The following is a 27,880-nucleotide window of genomic DNA, read 5'->3' as shown; positions in this document are numbered from 1 at the left end:
CACACTAAGATGGTGGTCCGCCTTTCTCCTAGAACTCCTGAAGGAAACTGTCCTGGAGCTCATTTTTAAACAGGTGTAATTTTTTCCGATGGACATGGCCGTCTTTGGCGCCCCTGCCCAGGACGTCAATTAGGGTGTTGTCCTTCGCCACCTCGGCGATCAATTAATATTCAGGGCCTTGGTTGCGCCCTTTCCAGCTTTTGCTGGCTGAATATCTGGCAAGGTGGCTCAGACCCTTCGGCTGACGACTTGTATTTCGTGTCATCGTTGGACAGGATGGAAGACCCTTTGGTCCTTTATACGACGGCTTTTTACCCTGCCGTACAGAAAAAGTGCCTGCCGGAGTCATCAGGGGCTCCCCGGTCCCAAGGTCCCAGCTGCAATTACGCACTACTTGGCAACCACACCGGTCCGCAGCTAGTGTTACCCGACTTCGATTGGCCTTTCCGGCCTATCCTTGCACTCTTCTTAGGCCCTAGTTTCCCAGGCACTGTTGTAGACGGATGGTCTTGTACTTCCGGTACTTTAGAGTACCATCCTCCATTGCGGTGTTTGTATTTATGATATTCAAATTGCTTGGCATAGTTGGATCCACGAGAAGGCGGGGATTGGTTGGTCAGCCGAGTCATAGCCCGCTTGCCCCGGGAATCCTAGTTAAAACTCACTGTCGGTAGGTATCTGGTAGGTAGTCCGCATATTAGCGACCGAGTACCCCCTCGACAATGCATCCTGGCATAACTTCACTCACCGCCCGACTTTGGCAGCATCCAAGTCAGAGACATGACCGTACCAGATCCTGTTTCCAGCCGACCCCACGGGGAGAGTATAGTCGCACTTGCACTGGTGTGTACAGCATGAAGCAGCATGGGGATGGAATACGCCTCGCGCTCAGGGCAAGCCCGAGCCCGAAACACCTTTACCTCATTCCGGGCTTACAGTTGGTGCGAGCCGACCCGTCATCCGTTATCCCCAACGCAATGTTACATATTATATATATAACATATATTATATATTTCTATATCAATTATATATAATTTTATTATATATTGGAAGTGATCTGCATGAACAGTGATCAAATCTGTTTTAGCTCAATTCGCTCTTCGCTCAAGCAAAGACCGATATTTACACTTCTCTTTGGTTACAAAGCATTGAGTCGCGTGCTTATGAGTGTGGTGCCTATGGCAACGATCACTTGCCTATGTGGTTCTGCTCATCTGAAGTCACTGTTTTTGTGAGCGCTTGATCAAAAAGTCTCTTTAAGTTGTTATTGCATTGCTAATCGAAAACACGAAACAGAAAACACAAGCTAAGAAAAAAAAATGTATTCTGCTTCTCTTTTATCAGTGACCAGACAGAAAACAGTAAAAGGAAAAAAGTGCTGACTATTATTTGTGAGGTTTGCCAAATAGGTATTATGGATGGGACACAAATCTCCCCTATTTAGAAGTTATATGAAGAATTAAAATGCAGGTTTAAAGAAATCAGCTATTCTGAAACGTAAAAACCCATAGTCCATTCGAAGCATTGAATGAGGGTCCTTTCATCTGCGCATGACCCAAACCGGTGTTGATATATTTGACTTCTATATAATACAACGAGTCATCGTTTCAGTTTATCTTTAAAGTAGCCAATCTCTCATAACTTTTAATGGATACTGTTTAAATTGATTTTTAACATTTTAAGTGTATTGTCAACATATCATTTTGTAGGAAGTCAAAATAAATTGTGTATAGCAGTTATTTTTAGGCTTGCTGGTTAACCTTGAAATTGTATATGTTGACATAATTATGCAGAGCTATTTATGGAACAATTTGCAGTTTTTTTTTATGAAATAACAAATTTAAATATTATAAATAATAAGTGCATGGTAAGTAAGAATGGAATACGACCAAGTGAATGAAAACGGATTTTTCATATTCTTACTAATTTATAATATTGCTTGCTAAGGCAAAACTAGTCTGAATGTATATTGCACATGTACATATACATATGTATATATATGTACATATACTAAGGTAACTAAGCTTGAGTTAACCCATCAAGGGCCAATTGTTATTTAAATACCTCTGGAAATGATGAAACTTGAAGCATTTTGGTGCTGAACAGGATAAATATATCGCAATTATTCTTTTCGTTAACTGAAGAGAAATATAATATATGTTTATACGAAAATATATGTTTTTGGAGGTCAAAAAAATGAAAATTCCAGATCATTCATAGTTCCTATGCCAGCCTCTTCTTCGTATATGATACATATATATTTATCAATCAACGCATAGTACTACTAGAGGAGGCTGTAATTTTCCCGAGTTTTTTTTAACGCCAAATGTAAGTACTTTCAGAAAGGCTTGGAAAATATTGACTCAAACTATGTGAATCTACCCAATGTCGTATTTTATCCTATTTATATTTTAATAGTTTTTAAACGAATTTTAATTTTCAAAATGAATTTTTTTAATAATTTTAATTTTTTTTAGGAATGAACCTAAAAGGAATCTTCATTGGGGAAAAGAAATGCGAAATCCAAACTATTCCTGTCTACAAAAGTTTTACTATGCTCGTTATGAAGATTTAATTGATTATTCTGAAAGCAAGTTTAATGTGAAGCTATGAATGAAACCCAAACAAGTCTAGAGTGTAGGCTCGATAAGTTTGCCGATTCCAAATACGAAAATATCAAAGGTTTGGTTTTTGGGAATAGTCGAAGAAATTCAGATTCGGGTTCTTTTTTGGAAAGAGACTCAATTCTTTTCGAAATGTCATCTATAATTATGCCTAACATTGTAAATGAAACTGGCAAGAAATTATCAGAAAAATCAAAAGAACTATTAAATAAACCAGAACTAGTTTACAGTATCAGAAAAAATTATATGAACAAAATCAACTGCTCTCATCGGCCTTCTAAAATTGATCAACTTCCGGGACCAAGTGAAATTGACATTGTCGGAGATTTCGGAGAGGAAGTGGAACGTGAAATCGATTTACTTTTCACAGGTTTTAAGAGCAAAAAACTTGTGGAAAGCTTACATGTCTTAAATTTATCTAAGGTAAGTAAACGAACATAAAGATATTCTGGAAACCTAGAATAGATCACATAGAATAGCCACAATACATGTATATTACCAAGTTTTATACAAATTCTGTAATAAGGACAAAGTTATTTCAGAAATTGTATATTTGATCAATTTGAATGACTCTTCGTCTGATTTGGAAACCACAATCCAATCATTACACGATTTTTCGGAGCCAGTACAAACACTCAATGTCAAAGTTAATATTGTGGTCACATTCAGAAGTGGTTTTACACTGGCTGCAAACATATCTCTCTCAGTTAACTATAACTGTTTCGGACATCACTTCGGCAGCCCGAACCCCTTTCTTGCCTTTATAGATAGTTAGTCGGTTCATTATTAGAATAAAAGGAGTCACATGGAGAACTACTACGGACGAGCTTGGCGCAGCAAATCTATCTGCAGTAGAAGTTGTCCAGAGAGTTGCATTTTTGAAGAAATTTGACAAAATAGAAGGGTCATTAAAGTTGCTGGCATCACTTCAAAAAGGGCAGTACTTTTGTACGAAAATGCTTACACTGTTTAGTTTCCCTGCGGCCCCAGACCAGACAGTACCCCATCGTATTTTCAACGATGGCAGCTCGTGTTTGCTATCAAGAAAACCTTTAGATTGGTCGACATACTATCTGCTCAGCGTTCAACAGAGACGGAAGTGGTCCGAAGGGGTCGCCAATCTGCACCCGAGCAGAGTGGTGGCAATCTCTGAGAGAGATGGATGAGATATCCCTCTTCCCCGCCGTTGTCGCGGCTCAATGTTTCCGCTCGTTGTATACATGGAAAAGATTACTGAAGTCTAACATTCCTGTGTTTCAGCGGCAGTCATTGGTTAAAAAGGGTAAAGTAAGGCTTTATGGTTGAATTTGTCGTTATAACTAAATTTAAAAAAAAATTAAAATCTAAAATGCTTACGTAAGGAATTATATTTTTAGATATGCGATGCTGAGCTATCAAATGGCGGTGAAGCTCTAAGGAATGGAAATTTAATACCATATTCTGAAGAAAACAGTCGCAAAATGAAGGTGAAAAATTCAACATGTGGACAAGAGTTAACAAAAATTAAGTCTCGAAAGTCATCACATGACGACCGACAGCTACCACTTGATAAATTTGACTATAAAAAATGTAACCAACAAAAATATATACTAAGTGAAACTGAAACTTATTTGGCGGAAATCACAAAAAATTTAAATAATATGGATATTCCTAACCTAAAAAACCAACGTAACCAACCTTCGGCAGAAAACATCCAAATACAAAGAAGCAGACAATACGTGGAACATCCGATTAAATATAAAAACGACCATTCATCTCCAAATGTCTTAGGTAATTAAATATGGTACATAAATTTATTAAAAACATCGTGTTAGTAGAAATTTCGTCTCAGGAACAGGCCCACCGCCTATGGAAATGTCGAAATCAAAATATATATACTACGTTCGTTGAATAGAAAATTGTTTCCAATTTGGTTTGTACTTGCATTCTACCCTCCAAAACTTTTTTTTGGGTTTACTATATATATAAGCTTAAGCCCGATGGAATGCGAATTATCAAGAATTTACGTACAGAAAATGTTATGTCTTAAATATCCCTGCTGTAGTACGCTAGCTTTACCTCTGGTTGATATCTGACACATCTTGGAATATCCTTCGATTGGCAATCCACTTTCGCAGTGGGGACACTACAGTGCTTTCAGCACCGTCACCGACAGTTGGCCCTCTTCAGCGCCTAAAACGAACGGTGTGGCATTCTGACGCACACATCTTCTAGGAAGATTGCTCGGGAATATTTTTTCCAACTTTTTTATTGCTTTGTCTTATGATTTATTCAAAAAGTTTAATTTTTCCATCGATGGGTTTGTTAAGCTATAATAATATTTTACAATGGTGGATTTAGGACAAAAAAATTTAATAATAAATATTTAATTAATTGTTAGTACTTACCCTTACAGAAAAATATACCTTTTTTAACAACGATTTAAATTTAATTTTATAGAACAATTTGATGCGTACAAGGTGGCTTTTGACATGGACTTGGAAACATTAAAAAATCATTTTAAAATGGCCAACAAAATTGAAATAAAGGTTAGTATACAAGTATGCACAGAAAGCAATAACTAGTTGGATAAATTTTTAGTTTAGATCAGTCAGGTCTTCCGTAATGGCATACAGCCCAGTGAAATGAGTATCGAGTAGAATTTTTAGAGACTCCTCACTGGAATTGGTCACCTACCTTCACTCCTTTTAAGGTGCTCCACGAAGGGGGTAATTTTTAGAGGATATTGCGTAGCTTTGACGTTGTCTCGACTTCAGCGGAAAATTTTTCCCAAGAGGCCCTCACTGCTTTCCTAGTTTATTTTTGTATAGGTCCAGACTGGTTTTGTAGTCTGTTCAGTGCTCCTACTCTTCAGCGCTTTTAGCTCTGTTGAAAAGAGTAGTGCTCTTTTACCCATAGGTTTGTTTGAGGGGCATGCGTCGTCAAGGCCTGGTTACATGCTTCCGTAAACCTGTTCACTAGATGATTTAGGTCATCCTGAGAATATTAAAATCTTTCATTGCTGTTGTACATTTTGCTCAGTAGGATTGCCTGGGGTTAATATAGTAAGTAGACTTTGGGCAATCGCCGTTTCCAACTCTTGACTATGTCCAACACTTTATGAGACACAAAGGTGAGGGCAATGACTTCCCATCGGTTCCGCATACTATTATCTCGTAGGTACATAAACTTCGTTTGCTTCGTTTAAGATTTGATTTTTTACAATTAAAAAAAAAAATAATACCTTAATTATTGAACGGATTAACTTTTTATTACAGCGTCGTTACAACCGAGATGAAATATGCAAAAGATTGGCCTTTAAAGGAGAAAATATATTTAATAATATAAAAAGTAAGTCTAACAACTAATAAAAATTAAAATAACAAGAATCAGAAATATATGAATGTTTCTTTTGACACGCCGAATCTAACATACATTTCCAGTTCGTCGACTAATAGTCGTTGTGTTTCGAATTGCGTTACGTTGATATTGGGCATGAAATTGTCCTACACAATAAACGTTGCACCAAACCACGTACTTTAACAGAAACTATTATATTTTTTTGCTCCGGAAGAATTTCGTCTTTTTCCTGATGCTATTGAGTGCTCTAGAGTTTCGCCGACAAATGACTGACGTTTCTCCTACTTAAGTTATACTTGCGTTTTATTGACACCTGACTTAAAATCAACCCTTCGTAAGATTTAGGATTCTATAGGAAATACATGAAATATTTTCTCGACAAGTTCGTTGTCGGTTTTGTCTTGCCGATTTGGATAGTGGGTTTCTTACTATCGATAGTGTCATATTTACCATTGGCTCCGCTCTTTTCTAACTTTGTCTTCTTAGGATATCTCAGTTCCTCAAAAGACATTTTCATTTAACATATCCTACTTACAGGCTTAGAATTGAAAAAGGATGTCTGCTCTGACACTGAAAGCTATAGCTCCGACTCTGAAACTTGCCCCAAGCTAACAAGTGGAGTTCTTCGAAGGCCATCCATTTTGTATGCCACAAAATATAGTAAAGATTATACTAATCACAAGATGTCTCATAACAGCAACAACAAACACAAATCTGTTCTTACTTCAAACGAAAATATTAAGAAAACGCAGGAGCGGCAAACCAATGAGAAGGTTTTCTTCTTTACGAAACAATCAAAGCTTCAAATAGAGGTTCGTCTTGCTTTAGCTCAATCAAGAAAAATAGCACAAAGGAAAATTAAGGTATTTATGTATTTTTTCTAGATTTTTTTTTATAACTGAAATACAAATAAAATCATAAACTAGCTTAAGTTAAATGAGTTATGGCAGCTAAGGCCTTTAAGCCTTCAAGAGCCAAATGCTCCGGCAGCCATGGCTTATTTTCATATATGTATATATATATAAATATATACATATTTATGTATGTATGTATATAAAATAAATAACTTGGCTTCATTTAAAAATTTTGCAAAAGCTACTAAAAGAGCAGAATAGCTTAAGAAGTTATACATTATACAATATACATTTTTCCAGCCCAAAGTCTATCAGAAAAAGTCGGCTTCATCTCAGTTAAAGTTCGATTTTGTTACATAGCGTTATTAATTAATCGATGGCCTTTCCGGAATTTAATGTGAATATATTCTCATTGCTCTCTATTTAAACATTAGAGCCAGAATCATGGCGTCACGCATATCGTCGACATAATACGAACAATGCTCCATAATGTTGGCTTAAATATGGACTCAAATCATCGCTGGATATCAAGGCAATTACTCACAGGTGTAAATTTAACAACTCTACAATTATTGGTAGATAATTTTCAAGCGATTATTGAGAAACTTAATGTTCATCTTTTGGAAAGCCTGAAAGAACGTGATGATCTGAATTTGGCTCAAGACGCAATATTACATGATCTGGAAAAGATCAATAATTTCTTGTAAGTAACTATTCTATTCCCTATTTAAAAGTATTCTGATTATATAAAGATTAATCTGTATATATACAAAAATGCTCTGATGGTTTGGTAAAAATTTCGAAAAATCCTTCACTGATTGAGTTGAAATTTTGACGTATCATAAAATCTAGTCCCAGGATAGTTTCAGGCTACATAAAAAAATCGGAAACCCGACCGCGGCTGATAAATAATCAATAAATAAAATAGCTTAAATCAGCACCCGTATATACCAAACATGTTTGTTGAGCGAAAGTTGTTGTCCCAGATTTTTTATTGAAAATGCTGGCACCCAGAAGATTTAAACATTCCTGATAAGGCCGTAATTCAGTTAGGAATCGGAACATCAATCCCCTGCCATTTCTTAATTGAATACGCTTCGCGTCCTGTCGTTCGCATTAATCAAATAAACGTTTATTGTTGGCATTCCACACCAACGTCTGGCCCAATGTGCGTCGATGGAAAATTTTTGGTGATCTGAGTACTAGGCTTTAATATTGAGTTTTTGCAGTATCACTGAACAATTTTTTCAAATCGACAAAGAATTTCTTTTAAAACAAAAAAAGGACAAATCGTTTTCAAGACGTTTTTTTTAGATATTATTTTTGATCCCAACAGGTGTTTGTTTTTCCCTTGCAGTTGTAAATAGAATGTATTTTCTTTAAATAATTTTATTGAAATAATCATTTCCTTTAAATGGTTATTAACTTTTTAAATAATATAAAAAAAAAAATACAATAGTATTACAAATAGTATTACATATATTATAAAATCGATAGCTAGATAACACAAAATCTACATTATTTTCAGAAATAGCACTAGTGCTCCGCACATTAATAACTTTAGAGATTCTGATACACCGACGGATTTTTAGAGAGCCTTGCAATCAAACCTAAACGAAAATCTGTACAGATTTCTTGGATAATCCTTATGGTACCTTATATAAATATGTTATTATGTATTATAAGTAATTTTGTAATCTGCAAATACGATCTTTTTCATAACAACACTGTAGCTAGAGGCAAAATCAAAGCAAGGTATAAATACCAAATTGTTAAATAGAGAACAACATTTAATTAAAATTCTCGTTCGGTGCTTAATGGTAAAAACGGGCCGGTACGAGCATTGCGTACTTCAGTACGTTGCATCTGACCGTGTAGGCTCCGTCTTTTACCTACAGCTCCAATAGACCGAAAAATGTAATTTCCGATTTCTACTTAGTATACTCTTTGAATTATTGAGACAATTTGACACTTAGTAACCAAGCTTGCCACCCAAAACGTACACTATTATTATTAAACTAGGATCCCCGTGCACAGTCGCTTAGCTCCTGCGCCAATAAAAAACAAAAAATACTCTCAATGCAATGCGATTTATCAAGAATTAACGTTTTGGTCACTGTGAGATAGTTTTTTTCGACGACCCAAAACTTTTTTATATAATAGAGAGATACTATTAGATACTATTATATAATAGATTAGATACAATATGTATTGATGTATATGTATTTTTATTATTATCTCTGTATTATATAACAAAGTTTTGTGTGGACTTCTTCGTATTTTACTCATATCGAGTGTGCAGGGGGCTTGCCCCCTAGTTATATCAATGTTAATAATTTTAATTATGTATTAAAAATATTAATTTTAATATTCTTTCTAAGCAAATTTACTATTAATATAAAAGATAATAATATAATAAAGCGATAAAAATATGTACAAACAAACATGGAAGTATGCAGAATCTTAATAAGAATTGTCTTCTTGATAAAGTTCAAGTCGGTTTCTCCAAAAGCGTATTAGAGTCAGATATAGAGATAGCATCAAGTGGCAGCGCTTCTGCATTGACTTCATTGGTAAGTAGGAGACATGCTGCGTCAAATCCGACGGATTATGGAGTTGGATTGGCTGGATCTAGCCCTTGAACACCATCTTGGAACAGTTTTACAATCCGACACCTTCTTAAACGGAGCACTGTCCTCAATATGATCCCGTCTTAAATTAAACTAACTGACTGGTCGTGCTCTCGTCTTAATCTTAACTCAAATTCACACCACTATAAACTTTGCTGTCCTAAGACGAAACCCTTGGCAATTGCATAAGTCGTAGGAATGGGATATATAGTAAGAAGTCAATGCTGTTTCGTTTGGTATAGTTTATTGGCTGATGCGTTATGTGGTAACGAGATATCTATGTACGTATTTAGATGTCGATGAATGTTTCTGCAGTTACAAAATCGATAAGCGGGATTAAGACACGAAAGCGCATTTGAACTTCAACAATTCAGACCAAGACTTTATTATTTTATATTACAAGCTCATTTTAGACGAATGGTGTATGGTGCTAGTGTAAATCGGTGTTTCACATCAGTCAAAAAATCCCGCCGTTCCCCCTAGGGATGTGCTCAGTGGGCGAGCTTATTAACAACATTTGATAGTATCGATAGCAGCTCGCCAGTTTTTCATCACTACTTTGTCACAGTCCAAATTATAAACATGTTTAGCAACAGTATATCCGACTATAAATTAAACTCTACAATTAAAGCTGGAAAATTTGGAACAGTGTACAAAGCCAATTATCTTAATACGAATAAATGTATAGTAATTAAGAAAATATCAGTGGAGCAACAAGCGGATAAGCTGGCAATGTTATGTGAAGATGTTTTAAAATTTCGACAATTTAAACATACAAATATACATAGCATTCTTCACTGCTTTGTTTATAATAGTTATGTGTACATGGTGTTTCCATTTATGTGTTTTGGAAACTGTCAAACAATACTTGAAAATGTCTTCACTTCTGGTAAATTAATTATATTCTGTATATCAAAGTTTATTTCCTAACCATGATAAGGATTATTTTATTTATATAAAATTGAATAGGCTATTTGTATGTTTTTTAATTGGGTAGAAGTTTGTAACTCACCGGATCTGATACCACAAAATATTTGCAAATATTCTTGATCATCATCAGTAGCAGAGTCAACTTAGTCCGAGTCCGTAGTATAAGAACTAGAGAAACCAAATTTTGTGTTCAAAAGTAGCGGTAATATGGAAACAACATATTCTACAATTTTAATCAAATACATCATCAGGTGAAAAAAGGTAAACGGAGCGTAAGAATTAATATTAGAACATACATAACTAGCGGTCGTGGTTCCTATTTCTCATGATAAGTGTGAGAAACATTGAGAGAGTGCGCGTTCTGAGTAGGCTTCCCTACCAAAATCCCCCACTCTCCACATTAACTTAAATCAATTCGTCCTCTCTGTAAAGAGTCATCGGCTCCCAAATCAATTCCGACGGTTAGTGTAACAAAAGCTATATTTACTCCAGATCTCCAGAATTGACCTCTCCTGACTTTCTTTTGTGGGGTTCTTTTGAAAGCATCATTCTTCACTCCATTGAAAAGCTCAAGTAAAACATTCGTGCCACAATAAAATGCTTGGCTCTCCGAAAGAGGCGCTTAACAGTTGGCAACGTATATCAATACTGCTTTCTTTCCGATTTTTCTATAGAACTTTAGGATTTGGAAGTAGTTTTTATGATAAGTCGGACTGCTGGTATTGTTGCATTGTGATGTACAGAGCCATTCAAAATTTGTACTGAATTTTTTAGAATTTGTAAGAAGTAAAAAGCTTCGATCCCAGTCTCGGAGAAAATATGACTCGTCCTGCCCAATATTATTGTAATATTAGTTATTCCCTTTGCGTTATGAACCATTCGCCTGTGCGCGACTTTTACTTTTTTAGTTTTCCCAAGTTTTCAAAAATCAAAATTTTGGAAAAAATAAAATTGAAAGCCCCAAATCTATAAGAAAAACTCGGTTTGGTTGCCTAGAGTTTTTAGAGACAGCATTATCGCAAAAAGTTGCGAATTGACTGCCAAATCACAAAAGTGCGTACTCCGGCTTTCGCAAATCGTAAGATTCTTACGATTTTAAATCTGTTGACACTAAGCTAGCGATTTCAAAAACGGAATTACATAGAACATAAATACAAATTTTTATGAGCGGGATAAAAATATAATCATTTTTGCTAATGTTATAAGTTTAATTTATTCAATTGGAAATTTTGTTTTCGTATAACTTAAAAGTTTAATTGCCGATAGTTGCTAAGAAAATAAAATACTTTGAGCTGCAGTCCTGTCAGCTGTTTACTAAACGCTATTGAATCTGAAAGTAAGTATTTTATAAAAATTAAATATAAAAATGTAAGAAATTCACAAAAAATTATTAATACCAAACTGTTATAAAACATAAGACAACTAGTCAAGATGAGATACTGGCAGAAATGGAGCATCAGGACCCCAACTAAGGATCCATCCGGGTGGATGAAGGCAAGTGTTTCAAGTTGTAATCGTGGATTTTTTTAAATCGTCTTATCTTGAAAGATATGGTCGGACTAGAAAGTTGTAAAACGCAAGAAGCTGGCCCGAAACAAGCAGGAGGTAAAGAGTGCAAAAGGCGGAGCATTCTCCCAAGTGGCTATACAACCAATCGAGGAGGAGAGGTCTTAGGACAACACCAAAGCAAGACGCAGAAATTCTCGAAGTTTTGAAATTGACTCCGATGTGTACGATCCTGCTTGGTGATGGATGGATCCAATCGAGTATGCTGAAGCAGATACAAAACATAATTCATTTAAATTCAATTAATTATTTTGAAAATTAGTACGACTTAGCTGATTATAAATAAACCAAAAATAGACAAAAAGTCACCAACGAAAAAAAAAGGTATTTTTCTGTATTTTTCCGGTTTGTTTGTGTATATTCATAAGGAGTACGAGCTATGCTTTCTCCAATCACGTTTAAGGTTCGGCGCAAACTAAATCATTTGCGACTGGCGATTTAAGTCTGCGTCAAATAATGTGCAAGGCGTAGCAAACATTAATAATGCTGCATGACAATATCCAAACCTACTTTTAAGACCTCTAATAGTTCGTTCCACAATGTTTCAAGCTGCACAATAATTTTTATTAAATTTGTGTTCAATGGATCTGGCCTGATCACTTTTGCAAGGTGCTAGTACGAAAATTATTGGAGCATATCCAGAATCAGATTTCATTTGAGGGAATATATCTTAAATCGTTACCAACTACCTCTTGTCCAATCGAAATGGATCGGAAAATAAAAAATAAAACCACAAAGCAATTATTTTGATTTTGTTTTTGATGTTTTAAACTTTATCAATCAAAAACAACACAGTTGGATAGAACAAAAATTATAGGGCGTTTAGAAGAACTTTACTTATCCTTACTAATTGCAGTATTCTCTAATATAGTCACAAAAATCGGGAACGTTGTGAGTGCCGGTTAGGGGTACGTCTCTACATTTATAGCCGATATTCTGTATGTGTGTGTATCAATATGTGTGTTGCTTTCCCGCTTCCCTCTGGCAGAAGGCGTACACTGTACGAGGAAGAGTGTGTGAGGGATTCAGTAAGCACGTGGATGTTGTTTCGTAGCTATTTCAATTTTACAATAGTGTAAAACACGCAAATTATGTGGAAAAAACATCCTTACCTGTAAAAATATCAAAATATATTTTTTTTATGGTTAGCATATTCAAACCTACTTTATTAAAAAACGTTGCTAGAGTTTTTTTGGTTATTGCCTAGTGTAGTCACTGCAAACATTTACGAGTACATGAAACATTTTATAATACTGGAAGAAAAATTAAGTAAAATACTAATTATTCTCAACCATTTTTATTAAATTTTATTGCAGGATTTCCGGAAATTTTAATAGCACTGATATTTAGAGATATAATGTGTGCTCTGATGTATATACATTCTCACCACTTCGTTCATGGATCCTTAAGAGCTAAAAATATACTATTAGATCACAAGAAAGCCGTTTTATCAAATTTTCGGGATTCGCGGTCTTTTATTAACGAAGGTAAAAGAGCTAAAGTCTTACATGGATCAACGGCGGGAAGGAAAGAAAATTTGAACTGGTCAGCGCCAGAGATATTATATCAAAATTTATATGGATACACAGAAAAGAGTGACCTATATTCTATTGGAATAACTTCTTTTGAAATGGCAAATGGCTTTCAACCATTTATGGATTCGGAACTAACTTTAATGTGCACAGAAAAAATTCGTGGAAATCTGCCTTCATTATCAGATAGATCCAGTCAAGGTAATGATTTTCAAAAATCTTCGTATACTTTTAGTTGAAAATTATATATTTTTGTTATTCTTTGACCTGGCATAATTTATATAAATTATGTTTTGTAAATTTATTACATATATTCTCTTGCCAACGTAAGACCGTGTGCACTATAGTGTCATACTGTAATCAATAATATTTTTATATTCCAGGATCAACTTCAGTTAATTTTTCTCGAGATCCAGTCCATAGTGCAATGAACAACCAACGAACTTTTTCAGATGACTTTCACCAGTACATTGAAATTTGCCTAAATAAAAATCCAACGTGTCGCTGGAGTGCACAGAAATTGATGACACATTCGTTTTTTAAGCAGTGTCGGAATTCCTCTATCTCAGATCAAGTCAAAGTTTTGAGCGTCGAATTTCAAAGATGTAGTTATATTCCAGGTAAGTACGTGAGCTGTTGGAGAGAGTTTAACAGTTTAAGCCAAAAAATCCGCTATCTTCAGGTGATCATCTCCCATTCCCACCGTTCCGATTGCCCGCCACCTTTGGTTGATCGTCTCTTGCCATATTCAGTTCATCGTCTTCCGTTCCCGCAGTTGCTGAATTCCCGCGTTTCTCTCTCTTACGGAGTCCCCATATTCCTAATTATTGTTCGAAATGCAGCTTCTTATTCTTTCTCTGTTGCTTCTGCGACGACTGCGAAGCTCTAGTCTTACTGCCTTAGCTTGAAAAGTTATAGACAAAGACCTTAATGGCATTTACATTTAATATTTTACACACAGTTCCTACATTCTTGGAAGTTATTCTTTAAAATTCAATTAAAATTTGTTTTAATCTTGATTTTTCCAGACGAACCAGTGCTTGCAGCTGATGCCAATTTGAATCATTCGGAAGATGTAAAATGGAGTTTTTAATTGATTTAAAACCAATATTATAAATATGCAAATGGTTGAATGGTTACTAAACTATAAATCGTAATGCTAGTTTTTTTGTTAATAATAAATAAAACGCCATGCGTAATCTGTTGTGTTAAAGAGCGATGGGATTTTAGGATAACTAGACTTTAATGCGGAAACGAAAGTTTTACTCACGTAAACGGCTATGCAGCATACATTCGCAGGCTGGTCATAGTCCGACGCATCCATAAAATTGGTGGCCCTGTTGTAGAATAATTGACGATTTTGAAGAGACAGTTTAACGTCGAAAACGTTTTATTTTGCAAATGTCGTAAGATTGAAAGATAGCCCGAGCGATAAGAGTGAAAAATTATGATTGACTAACCGTTAAAATTGAAAGAACTTTCTTTTCCTTGCAGGTGAGAGTTGCAGATGCATTTTCTGCAACTGCTGCTGTTAACTGCGTGCGGCGCAAACAAACCTGTAAGTATTCCCACTAACAGTGTTCAATCATTTCGTGGTAGGTACAGTAAGTAGCGGCTGAATCTCCCACTGCGCTCCTTGCACATGGTTTTCGCTGCTCTGCAGGTAGTGATGTTCTGTATCGGCACCTGAAACGACGGTAGTGGATTATTTATTTATGATATCCAATAAACAAAGAAAAGAAACCGTTCGATGATCCTATCCCATTGGAGAATTTTCGCTTTAAGTACTTCCATCTACAGCATGTTGCATATCCAGTGCTATTTATTTATTTTCGAATTAATCCTTAGTATTTTTAAAAGGTTTATCATTACAGACGCATAAATTGTTTTATGTTCGGGCAATTCTTTAACATATCTCAATAAAGAGAGAGAGACATACACTATATATACACACATGTCAACGTCAATATATTCGATATAATTTTGACCATTGCAATTTAATTTTCAATATGTATGCTTTTAACCACAGTTAAACTACTTAAATCGCGTTTTTCTGCCATCGTTTTGCTATTTTGCATGCTGTATTTGTTTGCCAGAAACGATGATAACATGAAACACATCGATAACATAAATTTGTTTAAACAGGAGCACCTTAAAACAAATCGTTTTGGCTGAAAAGTAAAAAATTACTCAATTCAAACAAAAACTTTGTTATATAATACTAATAGCCGGTTACGGCATGGTGCCTGTGTTAATGTGTTTCATATCTGTTAAAAATTCTCCGTTCCCTTAGGATGTGCTCAGTGTGCAAAGGCACAACAAATGGTCACACTAAGAATATTTCGATTTATTGTCCAACGACATGAATCTTTGATTTGTTTCTTGTGTCACCACTACTAAAAATCTGGTTGAAAATAAAAACTTGGTTTGTTGGTCAATAACTATACAGATCTGTAATGAATTATAAAAAAAGTAAATATAATTTACATCATTAAATGAAATGATTTAGAAAACGTACATATGTAGATATTTTCATGCTATACTATTCTTACATTTTTGTGATTAATGTATGTATATGTGTGCCTGTGAAACCAAAATACATTAATGTGCAACTTCGTAAGTTATGTATTATGCTTATTTCTTTATACATTTATGTACTATATTGCAATAGTATATCAATGTTCTAGTTACGTACATAAAGTTTTTCATTAAAAAAAACATCGGATCGGGAATGTTTTATACCTGTGCACATATGTATGTATATATATACACACAACCATTAAATACTGATTAAACTGTTTAGGGTTTTTTGTTACGATTTGTTACCATAATGCACGATACAGTTGCGCCCACAATCACATGCTGTTGTTAAATTCTGAGCATCTGCTTTCTAATATGCGCATTATTTATTCAAGAATGCTTACACATTCTACACACTCATTTCCAAAGTGTTAAAATTTTATTGTTAACCCTACAAGTAATTTCTAATAACACTATATATGTATCATTAGCAAACGTTTTTGATTATTTTGTTAGTTATTGGGGACAATTAACTATGTACACATAACATATCTAAACAAAAGCGGGTATTCGTAGGTTCTTAGCTTTATAGTAAAAGGACAACAACATATGCATAAGTGAAACAAACATTCACAGCATTTTTGGAACTCAGTAGTATCTCGAAAACAAAAACGACGTCAAGAACCGTATACCACTCAATTCGTTGTAGGGAACAAAAAGATGTGATTAGGTGTGGGGGTATGTATGCAAGGCAGATGAGCCATTGACTTATTGTTTTGGGGCGAGGTGTGAGCACAAGTAAATTGCAATTCGTATTAGAAGTTTGAGTTTCCGTGGCTTATATAGGCTATCACTATATTTGATCACCATTTCTTCGAAATGTGCAAGGTGGTGTCAAAATAGCCATTAAATCCCAGCATGCAGTTTTTCGAGCCAACAACAATAGTTTACCCCACCCTCACCAGATTCGTCCTGCAGCGAGGAACTTTCACTATTAAAGTTTTGTACTTGATTTTCTGAGTGGCAATGTACAGTGGTTCCAACGCATAATCGGATATTAGGTTCCTCAGTACCAATATGCTCAAAAACTATAAAGAAAAAAAATAAAGAAATAGGAAAACGAGCGGCAACGTTGTGAGTCGCAGCTAGGGCCTCGGCTCTACATTTTTACTCGATACTCAGTACAAACACCCTCCTCCATAGGGCGCACACTGCACGGTGAAGAGAGCGAATGAGTAAGCACGGGGATACGCTTGGTAGTCATTTCAATTAAATTTGTTCCTTCTTCCTATCATAATGATTTGCTTTGATCCAGATTTGGAACCCAGTTCTTCGGCTCTGGCGTTCGGACCGGACCCCGGGTCTTCGGTTCCGGCGCTTGGCTCGTGCCGCTTCATCTTATGATGCCAGCGCACTTCCGTGGGTGTGCAATACACAAAATTTAATTTGTGATTGAATGCATTTTTTATTTTTCAGCGCTTGAACTGATTTGTTTTGTTTCTGTTCCAGCGTATTTGTAGGCGGCTAGAACTGAAAATAGTGTTTCGCTTTTGTTTTGTAGGTAGGTAGAGGCGGTTTCCTGGCTAGGATCCAGTCGCTTGGTACGCTTGGGATCTCCTTTTTTCTACGTCGTGAGATCTGATGTCAACAGCTGTGCCATCCAGATTGTAAGGTCGAAAGGTAGCTAGCATGATCCTATAGATCGGCAAGAATATAAATACAGACTTCGATCGTATTTATTTAGAGAAGGAAATTCAAGGGAAGATAACATTCCACACTTGGATCGTAATCTAAAGTCGATGATAGATTGTTAATTGAAATATTGATTTCTGCATTAGATACGTCTTAAAAAAACTTGTTCTTATTAGGAATCATCGTCAATTCAATTAAACCTTTATTGCCAATCATCTCTGAAGAACCTAGAACCTGAAGATATATTTGCCATAGGTTCAAGGCTTATCTGCAGAATCGTCCAAAAGGAATTCGTTCGATAATTTGAGTGAAGACGGTCTTTGTAAGCCCTCTGCTGAAATTATGACCTATTTAAGTCACCTTGTCAAAGTCTTTAAACACCTAAATCGGGGTGAACTATCGCCCTCTACATATGTAGAAACACATCTTATTACCAAAACAATTTGCTATCGTTACCGCATAACACATGAACCAATAACCTGTACCAAACGTAATGTAATTGACTTTTTATTTTAAAAAAAGGCTCATTAACTTGGTTTTTTGTTTGACGTATTTAAAGTTTCTTGCGATAACAAAACACGCCTCGCAGCAGTTGCACTGTAATTTGGTGCAGGTGCTAATAGGAGCGTCAACTTTGAAAGCATACAGCTGTAAAAATATGCCTTAAACCAAATTAGAACTCGTATTAATATGATAATTGCAATATTGTTAAAAGATAGGAATACAAAAATTGGGATATTCAAAAGTTTTCAATTGGACATAAATTCTGCTACCATACCAGCTGCCTTAAACCGTCTTTTATACTGATTTTGTGGCAATGTCTATTTCCGATATACCATATCGATGTCTAGTTTTTCATAGTACTATTGTCTTCAATTCATTTTTTGCACACGGTCATTCCATCCGGCATGGATAACAAGTAGGTTTTGTTCCAGTATATATGTATATTTTAACAATTAAACAATTTTTTAGTTGAATACGATCTTTTTAATACTTAACTTTGCTTAATGTTTTCTTAATACATGAAAATAATTTCGAATGGTATTACAACGAATGGGTTTGGTAAGAATGTGGCTAATAATGTGTAATTAAAATAAAAGTGAAAACTCGGAAACCGAAGTTTCCAAAAGTAAAGATAAAAAGAAAATTTGTCCTACTAATGTACTTATTTCTAACTTTGTACCTTTCAGGTTATAAATATTGAAAAAATGGCTTCAACATCGGATGATGGATTAGTCCTAAGCGGCTACCAAAAAAAACTGAAAACAATGAAAAAGAAATTTTTTGTTCTGTATGAAAAAACGAACAATGCAGCCGCACGTTTAGAATATTACGATACAGAAAAAAAATTTATGCAAAGAGCAGAACCGAAAAGAGTTATTTATTTAAGTAGCTGCTTTAATATAAATCCTCGTTTTGATACAAAACACAGGTTTGTTATTGTATTATCCTCAAGAGAAGGTGGATTTGGAATTGTGCTCGAAACTGAAAATGATTTACGCAAATGGTTAGAAAAATTATTATTCTTACAACGGCATCAGGCAAATATAAATGGTCTAATGCAATCAACATATGGTATGTTAAATTCAAATCATTTTATTTTAAGTTATATCATTTTTTTCGACCTGACTTACTATAGGCAAATTCAATCAACTTCAATCGTTAATAGTTAATAGTGAATGTAGCAAGAACGTATTTCGTAATTTCCCTAGAACTCGCTGAATGCTTACAATAAGCTCATAGCACCGTGAATTGTACAACATTTTTCGCAATCAGTCCAAAGTTGTCACTGAATCGACTCTATTCAAGACGAGATGAGTAAGCATCGCACTTGAAATCTTTTTATCGTCGCCTATAGACAGAAATGAACCAGATATAGATGACGCGGTTACGATTATGTTCCTTAGAGACGATGCTGATAGTTGTGTCATTTGTGAAGACTATGAAGATCAGACATTCGGTATCGTAGACCCGTTTTAAGCTAGCTAGCTGATCAGTTAGTTGTACGTAAGTATGTATATCCATTCATAGGTTTGGACAGGCTCGACGTGTTTATTTATTCTTTTATACCACGCTACATTTTCTTTGCTGTGCTTGATATGACAAAAACTTTAATAGAGATATTTTGTTTTTACAGAACATGTGTGGGAAGTTTGTATTCAAAAAAAAGGAATGTCTGAAAAAGTTGGAATTACTGGAACCTATCACTGCTGCCTAACCTCAAAATCCCTAACATTCGTATGCATAGGTCCGGAAAAAACAGCAAATGGCGATGCGCGAGTCTCTAGTATTGAGATTCTTTTGACAACAATACGTCGGTAAATACTTTTATTTTAATCAAATAATTTGTATTTTCGGGCCGCCGAACTTTATTTAGTATCTTATAGCATTCCCACATCCAGCGCCGTAGCGAAAAAAGTTTGCATCCAAGAAAACCCAACCCAAACAATTAAAACAATAAAAATGATTCTGGTGTCGTAGAGAATGACCATATCTACGGAATCTGGATTACCTCTGACTTATATTACAGCCAGAATGAACGAATCAATTGACACTGGCTACGCAACGCCTTTCACGCACTTAGTCATTCCCTCTAGTCTGCTCTATTCAGGTGACTTTGTTGTCGGCGTACAAAACCGTCTTGAGCTAAAAACCTGAAACGTCGTGCAGTGTGCGTCCCCTGGCGGAGGAGAATGAGATAAGGGCTTGTGTTAGTAGAGAAAGACAGATGTAGCGGAATGAAAGACAGTCATTAGATGGAAAGAGTATAAACTCAGTGCAAAAATTGACATTAGAACATAACTAGCGGTCTTTTCCTCAATGTTTTTATATCTCTAATGACAAGTGCGAGCAAAATTAAGAGAGCTGGCGGAGAGAGCTCCCTTCACAGCTCAAACCCCTTAAGCCAAAAAAATAATTAATTCGTCCCTTTAGCAAAAAGCGTTTAAAATATATAGTATAAGTTACATAAATCATAAACTCACTGACTACACAAAACATGTATATTTTTTTCTAGGTGCGGCCATGCATCTCCTCAATGCATTTTCTACATGGAACTTGGCCGTCAGAGTGTTTTAGGCTGTGGGGAATTATGGATGGAAACAGATAATGCTGCTGTAGCTACAAATATGCATAATATAATATTGAGGTAATTATCAAATTGGTATTCATATGTATAATGCTAAAATATAGCATGCATCTTTAAGTTTTTATTATTGCGGTACGAAAGGTGTTAAGGTGTTATGAAATTTTGAAGCTATTAAAGCGAGTTGTTTTAGCTTAATGTATGTACGGTTTATTTCTTAGCATTATGCTGTGAATAACGGCCAAAGGACAGAGAAGGCTTCGATAATATAATGACATTTGTACATATTTATGTATGTATGTACATATGTTCAAAGCTATATTCACGAAGACAATGTCAGTTGACGACTTATTCACAACTAATGGCAAGCATTTTTGGTATAGTGTCGACAAAAGATATCCTTTTTGAGATTGCATCTTTTGGTGAAAATTGTTATATAACTGCCATAGGTTCGAAATATTGACGGTAGATATTGTTTAGTTAATACAGCAACGAAGAGATAAAAAGAGGTTCGAGTTAGGTTTGAGTGACTCTTATCCCCCCCCTCCCGGCTACCGCTTTAACCTAACCTAACCTAGGTTTGAGTGAGCTCGTTTCAAGACGGATTTCGATCCAAGACGGTGTTGAATTAAAGAACTATCGTAAGATGCTCCAGATGGTCCAGACTATCCAGGGGAAGGCGCACTGAATTGTCCGCGACCCTATTCAAGTAAAGCTTAACCAAAGCGAGACAGATTAAGAGAGAGATAGTGAAAGCGAAAGAGCGAACAATCATCGACTTTTAATAAATAGATCGCAAACATACGCTGCTAAAAAAGTGCAGTAGCTCAACAACTATATTTAAAATTTTACTTTTAGTTGCGGTTTTCATTTTATTTCCCGATATTAATTAAGTATCCACTACTGAAATGTGAAAGCAACAATTTAATTGTTCCTTGGCTATTTTATTTGTATATTTCTAGCGCTATGTCAGCCAAAACTGAGACTAACATGAACTTTTTAAATGTGTATCAAGGAAGACCTGAAATTAGTCATGAACCAATGAGAAAACGTTCATCATCGGCAAACGAATCCTCCAAACCAATGAACGTTATTCAAACTCGTCAAAGCGCTGTCGAATTGCGAAATAGCAGTTTCTTACATAATAACAGTAAGTACAAAATACGGTCATACATTTTCAATTACTTACATTATTTTTCGAAAGATTTGCGGCCTTATTTATAGATTGCCAAAGGGGAACTTGCTATAGCTGCCAGAACTCGCCCTCTGGCTAAAATTAAGCTTATCGTCTTCCAATATGATTAAACATATTGTCAGATAAGAAATCACAGAAGATAAGACTTCATAGAAAAGTTAGGTAGATCAACATAAAGTTGAAACTCTATAACTCGAACGTCTATAACTTGAATTTTCTATATGTCGAATTAAAATGGGTGGCAACAGCGTTTAGGGAGCATATTACATCCTATTCTGTATATCCTACTCATCAGATAATATTGGTTCGACCCTTGATAGTTCAAATGTAGAATGAAAGTATTTTGAATATATGTATATACAGACCGTCGCAAGGCTGCGAATCGCCGTCCAATTTGCTTGGCTTTCCAGCATGCGTGGCTGCAAACCTCTGTGAGGGGCACACCTACGATGCTTTTTGCTCGTCCCCGCGGGCTTCTACGAATCTGACGCAGGTGGTCGTGCTCGGCGTTCTCCGCTATTCCAAAGCTGGCGCATAGCCATAGCATAGCCTCGTCGGGGACCATGTCCGTTGAGAATCTGCGTCAATGTGAACATAAGTTTCCCATGCCGCCGATTTATCCATACTGCAATGTTGCATGCTCCCTCGATCTGATCTAGCGGTTCTGATGTTCATGTGTCCTACACTAGCTATGTGTATCCGTCTATATGTAGACTAGTCCCTTGGTTTTAAAGGTATAAAGATACAATCAAAAAGATAATTTTGTTGTTCGTAAAACATTTTTAGATTTTGATTGTTAATCTAAACCAGTTTTATAAATACCTATTCAAGTATATACAAATTTTTGACTAAACAAATTGTTTTTTGCAGCTTATGGAAGAGAAAGGTGTGATAGTTTGCCAACAAGAAATCGAACTATAAGCGACTGCAGCAATCAAATAAACCTTGGATCAAGTCACGGGTTCCGATCTAACACGATTTCTGGGAACCGTCCACACTCAACTAACAAGCCTAATAATAGTCCACCGTTTAACACACCTTTACGATGCTCGGAATCTGAAGAATCATCAATTAGTGTCGACGAATCCGATGATAACGGAAGTTTTACGCCTTATCGACGAAAGTAAGTGAATCGGCACTAAGTGACCGGCACTCTATGAGGAGCACTGAGCTCTTATGAGGAAGTTTCATTGTTTAAATTGTTTGGCACGCTTGGTCCCACGGGCGGGCGGGAAGAGGCTAGTCAATGGAGTCATAGTCCACTTGCCCCGTGAAGCCTGATTTAAACTAGCTCGCAAGTTAGCGTCCGAGCACCCCCTCAGCCACGCATCCCTTTGGATTGGGGAAATTTTATTGAGAGTTTTCTTCTCTCCATTAGCCAGCATCCATGGCAGAGGCTTGACCCTGCCAGGACCTGTTAGTCGCACATCCACCCGTGTGCTATCATTCTGTATCACGGGGCAAGGGGCACAACCCTAGCCCGAAACGTCTGTACCCCAGTCCAAGTTTACAGCTATGTCGAGCCAACCTGTCATCCGTTGTTCCTTCTTTAACACCCGATGGCTGACGGCCAGTACAGGGTATATAAAAATCAGTAAAAATTGTACACTCTTTTAATGTTTTGACTTACATTAATTTTTTCCAGCACTAGGTCTTCCAAAGGAGCTATTCCCGAAGAAAATATTGACGATTTTGCAAGTGCTGAGCTCAGTTCAACCACTGTAAAAAATGGTAATTACATATAAAAATACACATTTCATAATAGTCGACTAATTTTATGTTTTACGATTTCAGAGAGAGTTGACAACTATATTCCGATGACGCCTATTAAGCCCATAAGTGATACTGTTCATGTTAATGAAATGGTGGAGTCTAATCATATGTTGTTGAAAAGTGCAGGCGCTGAAAATTTACATTTTAACTTTCCTGAGCATATATCCGAAAAACTTGTTAAAGATTTGGATGGAGATTCGGATAGTCAGTAAGTATATATTCTCGTTTAAATAACGTGCTCTATACACATAATCATATCCTTGAAGGGCACCACAACATTCTTTCTAAAGCACAGAACAATTAAATTTTGCCCCCATTTAGTTATAGATATTCATGATTGCACGAGATTGGTTGGGAAGGCGTGTCTTCCCATGTATCTCTCCACGGCTGCTTCGCATACTTTCTGACCGTCACACCATTGTTCCTTCTTATTTATTTTGAAAAGACGTACTTATAACCGGTGCACAAAGAGTACAGGGGTATAATCAATTCATAGAAATATACATGTACATATATATGTTAAAGGAATTTTTGATCAGAGACTAGACGGGATGGAGCAACTGAAGCGTATTTCAATCAAAAACTCTCCTTCCGTCCACTAAAGTCTCAAAAAGACCGTTAAAACAGAATATTGAAGATACCAGAAAACTGCTGTTCACTATTATAGCCAAAATGAAGCAAACTGGTTTTAGGTAATGTCTGGTTTTCGGAGCTCTTCGTCGGTCTCCCTCTCTCTATCTTCCAGTCCTATCTTAGAAGTTGAGGATGTTTTCATGTCCAGAATATACTAAAAGGCAACGGAGCACTTCTCTCTCTCCCGCACGTTAGTTATTTTTTAGTGAGACACGTACTCGTAGAAATACCATCGGCAGGCAAGTGTACCTTGGATTTTGTAATGGCTATATTAACGAATATAACGAATATTAAGCTAGTAAGCTTTTTACCAGCTGTTGCGAAATATGTAATTAATAAGTTCAGTTATTTCAGTTTAATATCGTATGTACAGTTTATTGTGATCTATTATGTGGAGTTTAGCGGCCGAAAACTATAGTAAAAGTTGGAGAGACATGTATGTCTATAATATAAGGACCGATGTACGAAAGCGGGAGAGCTACCGCAAGAACAGCTCGATTTTGAACCGAGTAGTGCTGTGCGTTATTGTGCGTCGCAATGGATCGTTTGCTCAGACCAGCTGCTATTTTTAGCTATTTTAGCTTAATTTTAAACTTTTTGTAATTTGTATCTCAAATTTTGTTTCAGGTGTGATCGTCCTATTCGTGCTTACTCAATAGGGAATAAAGTTGAGTACTCAAAACTAAAACGCATTGGATACATAAATGAAACTGGAAAGAACTCGCATCGTGTACGAGCGTATTCCGTTGGGTCAAAGTCCAAGATACCTCGATGTGATTTGCAACGTATTGTTCTTGTGGAAAAGGATAAAAACCAATCTGGAACGAACGGAAGCCATAATAACATTTTTACAGGCGATTCTAATTCAAATGAAGTCATTCGTTCTAGTACAATCCGAGAAAAAAAATCCACAAGTGCTCCTCTATTAAGCCTTAAACATCCAATAAACACTGATCGTATGAGTGATTTGATGGAAATTGACTTTTCACAAACAGCGAAATGGGAAAAACCACAGCTCACTAAAAACATTGACATTCCCAAACATATCGAAAATGTACTTTCAACAAGCATTAGAAACCCTACCTTTCGATCGGATTTAAATGTTACTACCGATCAAAACTTTTTTGGGAGGCATCAAATTAATAATGCACGCACTTCAGATGGTGGATATTTGGAAATGAAACCTGTTGGTAAAGCGTTCTGTGAGTCAAATGTGTCTTTCCTTCCAAATAAAATGGAAAAGCTCAAGCTAAAAGACTTTTCGGAAACACATATACAGGATTCAAATGATATGAGGAAAAAAGAAGAACCATCCGTAATTGTCGAAGAATTGCAGAACTCTAGTTTAAATGAAATGGATGTAGGATGTCAAAAAACTGTGGAATTGCCCTCACCCGAAAGTAATGAGAATCCTGGATTAATAAGACAACGAACCCACGTGAGTCAAGAAATTGAAAGCAACAAGAAAACAAAACTAGACGACGGGGCAAGAGACCTAAGCTCCCCAGTCTTTGATGAAAAGAAGTTAGTACATTCAATAAGCAATGAAGATTATACCCAAGTTACAGGAAAAATCAGTAATTTCGCTAAACAAAACGATGTTGGCTATAAAATTGTTCAAATAAAAAGTGATAGCTCACTTATCTCATTAAAGAACAATCAAAAAGCCATTCCTAAAGACGATTCGGAGCATAGACTAACAGAAAATTCTATTCTGATAGCCGACAAAGATCCCAGCTCAAGCACGAAATGCAATTTACAGCTCAAAATAACTGGTTTAAAAAGAACAGAGGCCAGTACAATATCCAGAATTCTTCCAAGCAAAAATGTAAATTTCCCATCGGGTCATCCTTCACGCATATCCCAGCCTGAACTTTACTACGCAAGTCTTGATCTTCCCCATTTTAGCGGGAAAAACACTGGAGCATTTTTAAAAAGAGGCTCATGTGAATCGCCGCCTGTTGCATTGACTTTAGAAGCAGGGAATGCTTATGCAAAAATAGATTTCGATCAATCCGACTCATCTTCCTCCTCATCGAACTTCTATAATATTTAAAGTAAATTGTTGACTATGTGTATTTGATTTTTTAACATTGTAAATTTATTGTACATATTATTGGAAAAGCTTCAAATTATAGATACTAAAAAATAAATTGTATTTACAGTGTAAAAAATACTACGGGGACTTTGATCTCTACTTGATCGCTATGAAAGTGTGCAAAAGCCAAATTTCCTTTACAAATAGGGGTGTGCTAAGGGCAAGGCCCTGAAACCGTCGCCCTTGTTTAAGCAACAAAAAATCCCTCGATGGACTGCGACTTATCATGAATTTACGTGTAAAATTTTTTTCACTTATTTATTACTTCTTATTACATTATTTTTATTACTTATTACATTAGAAGGATGACAGTATCAAAAGCAAAAATTTTAAAAATTACCCAGCAAATGTTTGGCAGCTCTTTTTCTTACCTCTTATTTTTCTCAATTCAAGCGATCTGGCGATCACTGTACTCATATTGAGACTGAATATTGACCGTAGATGATCCGTTTAAATTAAAGTAACTGTCTAAAGAGCATTCAGTTTGCTACGCGGTTTGTACCGCGGAGTTAGAGGATGGTGATTCAAATTTTAATTGAATTATGACACTGGTTTTATGACAGCTCAAATTGTAATAACTTCTGTGAAATAACAGATATGAATTATTTCTTGCATTATACATTTTTTTTTTTTGTGTAAGCCTGCCTAGATTTTTAATTTATATTGTTAAAAGTGCGGGAGATGTGTTTTAATCCTAATTCGGTAATTTAATTACGGTATGACTACCAGCGCACTCTGCACAAAATAAAATTAAACTACTACACCACAAATGGCTTTTATGGCGTCATTTTCCTATACATTTAAGCTCACATCTCACTAATTTTCTCATAGGGGTCGCCACCTTCAAACAGGTTCATGTAAAATTAAAATTTTAGATTACACGAAAATCGGTGCTGAAAAATATTAGGGCTGGAAAACGAACAAATTTATGAAAATTCCTTCCTTCTAGTTAAGTTGAGCAGTTAAGTTTCCTTTTTTTTTAACTTTTAATTTCTCTTTACCAGTGGCTCTTCGAAATCTTACTTTTCTGCTGCATTATGCCTTTCAGATGCTGAATGTTTTGCCCAACCGTAGTCATATCCCCCTGTGGGTCCAGAAGGATTCTGTGATGAGGCATCGGTAGCACGGCATCGGCCAGGGTTTTTCTTGACAAGGGATTACCACGAGAGCGTATGTTCTTTGGCGACTCGGGCCAATCCAATTAGCAGAGAACGAATTTTCGTTTAGTTTGGAGCTTCTGTTTGATTTCAGGTAACTACTCTAACATTTCTTATAAAATTAATAAAATTAAAGCAATCTTTTTTATATATTCCAGAACTATTACGGGTCAAAAATGTATGGCCCTTGTGGATCGTGCTGTCCCATGTGCTGTGGAGGCTTCTATGGTGGCTGTTACTGAGCAATAACGA

General features: G+C 35.9%; 2 protein-coding genes and 2 long non-coding RNA genes across 11 annotated transcripts in view; 2 read left to right on the top strand and 2 right to left on the bottom strand.

The window, feature by feature from the left end:
• Schip1 (Schwannomin interacting protein 1) overlaps positions 1-14,674 on the top strand; it is a 16,576-nt gene extending 1,902 nt beyond the window's left edge. The window contains exons 1-8 of one of the 4 annotated variants that reach the window (XM_033379869.1): positions 1,595-1,867; positions 2,478-3,047; positions 4,001-4,394; positions 5,064-5,152; positions 5,882-5,954; positions 6,501-6,826; positions 7,252-7,520; positions 13,260-13,362. In XM_033379869.1, the coding sequence (XP_033235760.1) occupies positions 2,610-3,047; positions 4,001-4,394; positions 5,064-5,152; positions 5,882-5,954; positions 6,501-6,826; positions 7,252-7,520; positions 13,260-13,293 (1,623 nt within the window). In that variant the 5' untranslated portion in view covers positions 1,595-1,867; positions 2,478-2,609 and the 3' untranslated portion in view covers positions 13,294-13,362. Of the gene's footprint in view, positions 1-1,594; positions 1,868-2,477; positions 3,048-4,000; positions 4,395-5,063; positions 5,153-5,881; positions 5,955-6,500; positions 6,827-7,251; positions 7,521-8,345; positions 9,347-9,992; positions 10,337-13,259; positions 13,677-13,858; positions 14,096-14,503 lie in introns of those variants that run through there. The other 3 variants (XM_033379867.1, XM_033379868.1, XM_033379870.1) reach the window with 3 other exon arrangements.
• Positions 11,601-23,749, bottom strand: LOC26533528 (uncharacterized). Of its 3 annotated transcripts, XR_004469135.1 has the most exons (7): positions 23,598-23,749; positions 21,962-22,688; positions 15,220-15,646; positions 14,936-15,161; positions 14,746-14,812; positions 11,775-13,055; positions 11,601-11,707 (listed from the first exon to the last, which is right to left on the bottom strand). It is a non-coding gene; the product is annotated as an uncharacterized lncRNA (long non-coding RNA). The 3 variants fall into 3 exon arrangements; XR_004469136.1 differs by lacking the exon at positions 11,601-11,707 and having other exon boundaries at positions 12,307-13,055; positions 15,430-15,646; XR_004469134.1 differs by lacking the exons at positions 11,601-11,707; positions 21,962-22,688 and having other exon boundaries at positions 12,307-13,055; positions 23,598-23,745.
• LOC117184008 (uncharacterized) lies at positions 13,702-14,455 on the bottom strand. Its single transcript, XR_004469138.1, has 2 exons — positions 14,179-14,455; positions 13,702-14,108 (listed from the first exon to the last, which is right to left on the bottom strand). It is a non-coding gene; the product is annotated as an uncharacterized lncRNA (long non-coding RNA).
• On the top strand, positions 15,803-27,880 carry chico (insulin receptor substrate 1 chico). 3 transcript variants are annotated; one of them, XM_033379861.1, is made up of 9 exons: positions 15,803-15,947; positions 18,878-19,262; positions 19,825-20,005; positions 20,704-20,835; positions 21,735-21,922; positions 22,838-23,090; positions 23,613-23,698; positions 23,762-23,948; positions 25,001-26,531. In XM_033379861.1, the coding sequence occupies exons 2-9, from the start codon at positions 18,896-18,898 to the stop codon at positions 26,427-26,429; spliced, it is 2,823 nt and encodes a 940-aa protein (XP_033235752.1). In that variant the 5' UTR covers positions 15,803-15,947; positions 18,878-18,895; the 3' UTR covers positions 26,430-26,531. The 3 variants fall into 3 exon arrangements, with proteins under 3 accessions (XP_033235752.1, XP_033235751.1, XP_033235753.1); XM_033379860.1 differs by having other exon boundaries at positions 15,816-16,091; XM_033379862.1 differs by lacking the exons at positions 15,803-15,947; positions 25,001-26,531 and adding exons at positions 27,520-27,722; positions 27,787-27,880.

This window comes from Drosophila pseudoobscura, chromosome 4, assembly GCF_009870125.1.
Source record: "Drosophila pseudoobscura strain MV-25-SWS-2005 chromosome 4, UCI_Dpse_MV25, whole genome shotgun sequence".
NCBI lineage: Eukaryota > Metazoa > Arthropoda > Insecta > Diptera > Drosophilidae > Drosophila > Drosophila pseudoobscura.
This window is presented reverse-complemented; position numbering and strand designations above follow the sequence as displayed.

Excerpts from the sequence above, each read along its gene's own strand:
- chico (XM_033379860.1), top strand. Across the intron at positions 23,091-23,612 it reads TTTACGCCTTATCGACGAAA|CACTAGGTCTTCCAAAGGAG; the intron begins GTAAGTGAATCG and ends AATTTTTTCCAG. Across the intron at positions 23,949-25,000 it reads GATGGAGATTCGGATAGTCA|GTGTGATCGTCCTATTCGTG; the intron begins GTAAGTATATAT and ends ATTTTGTTTCAG.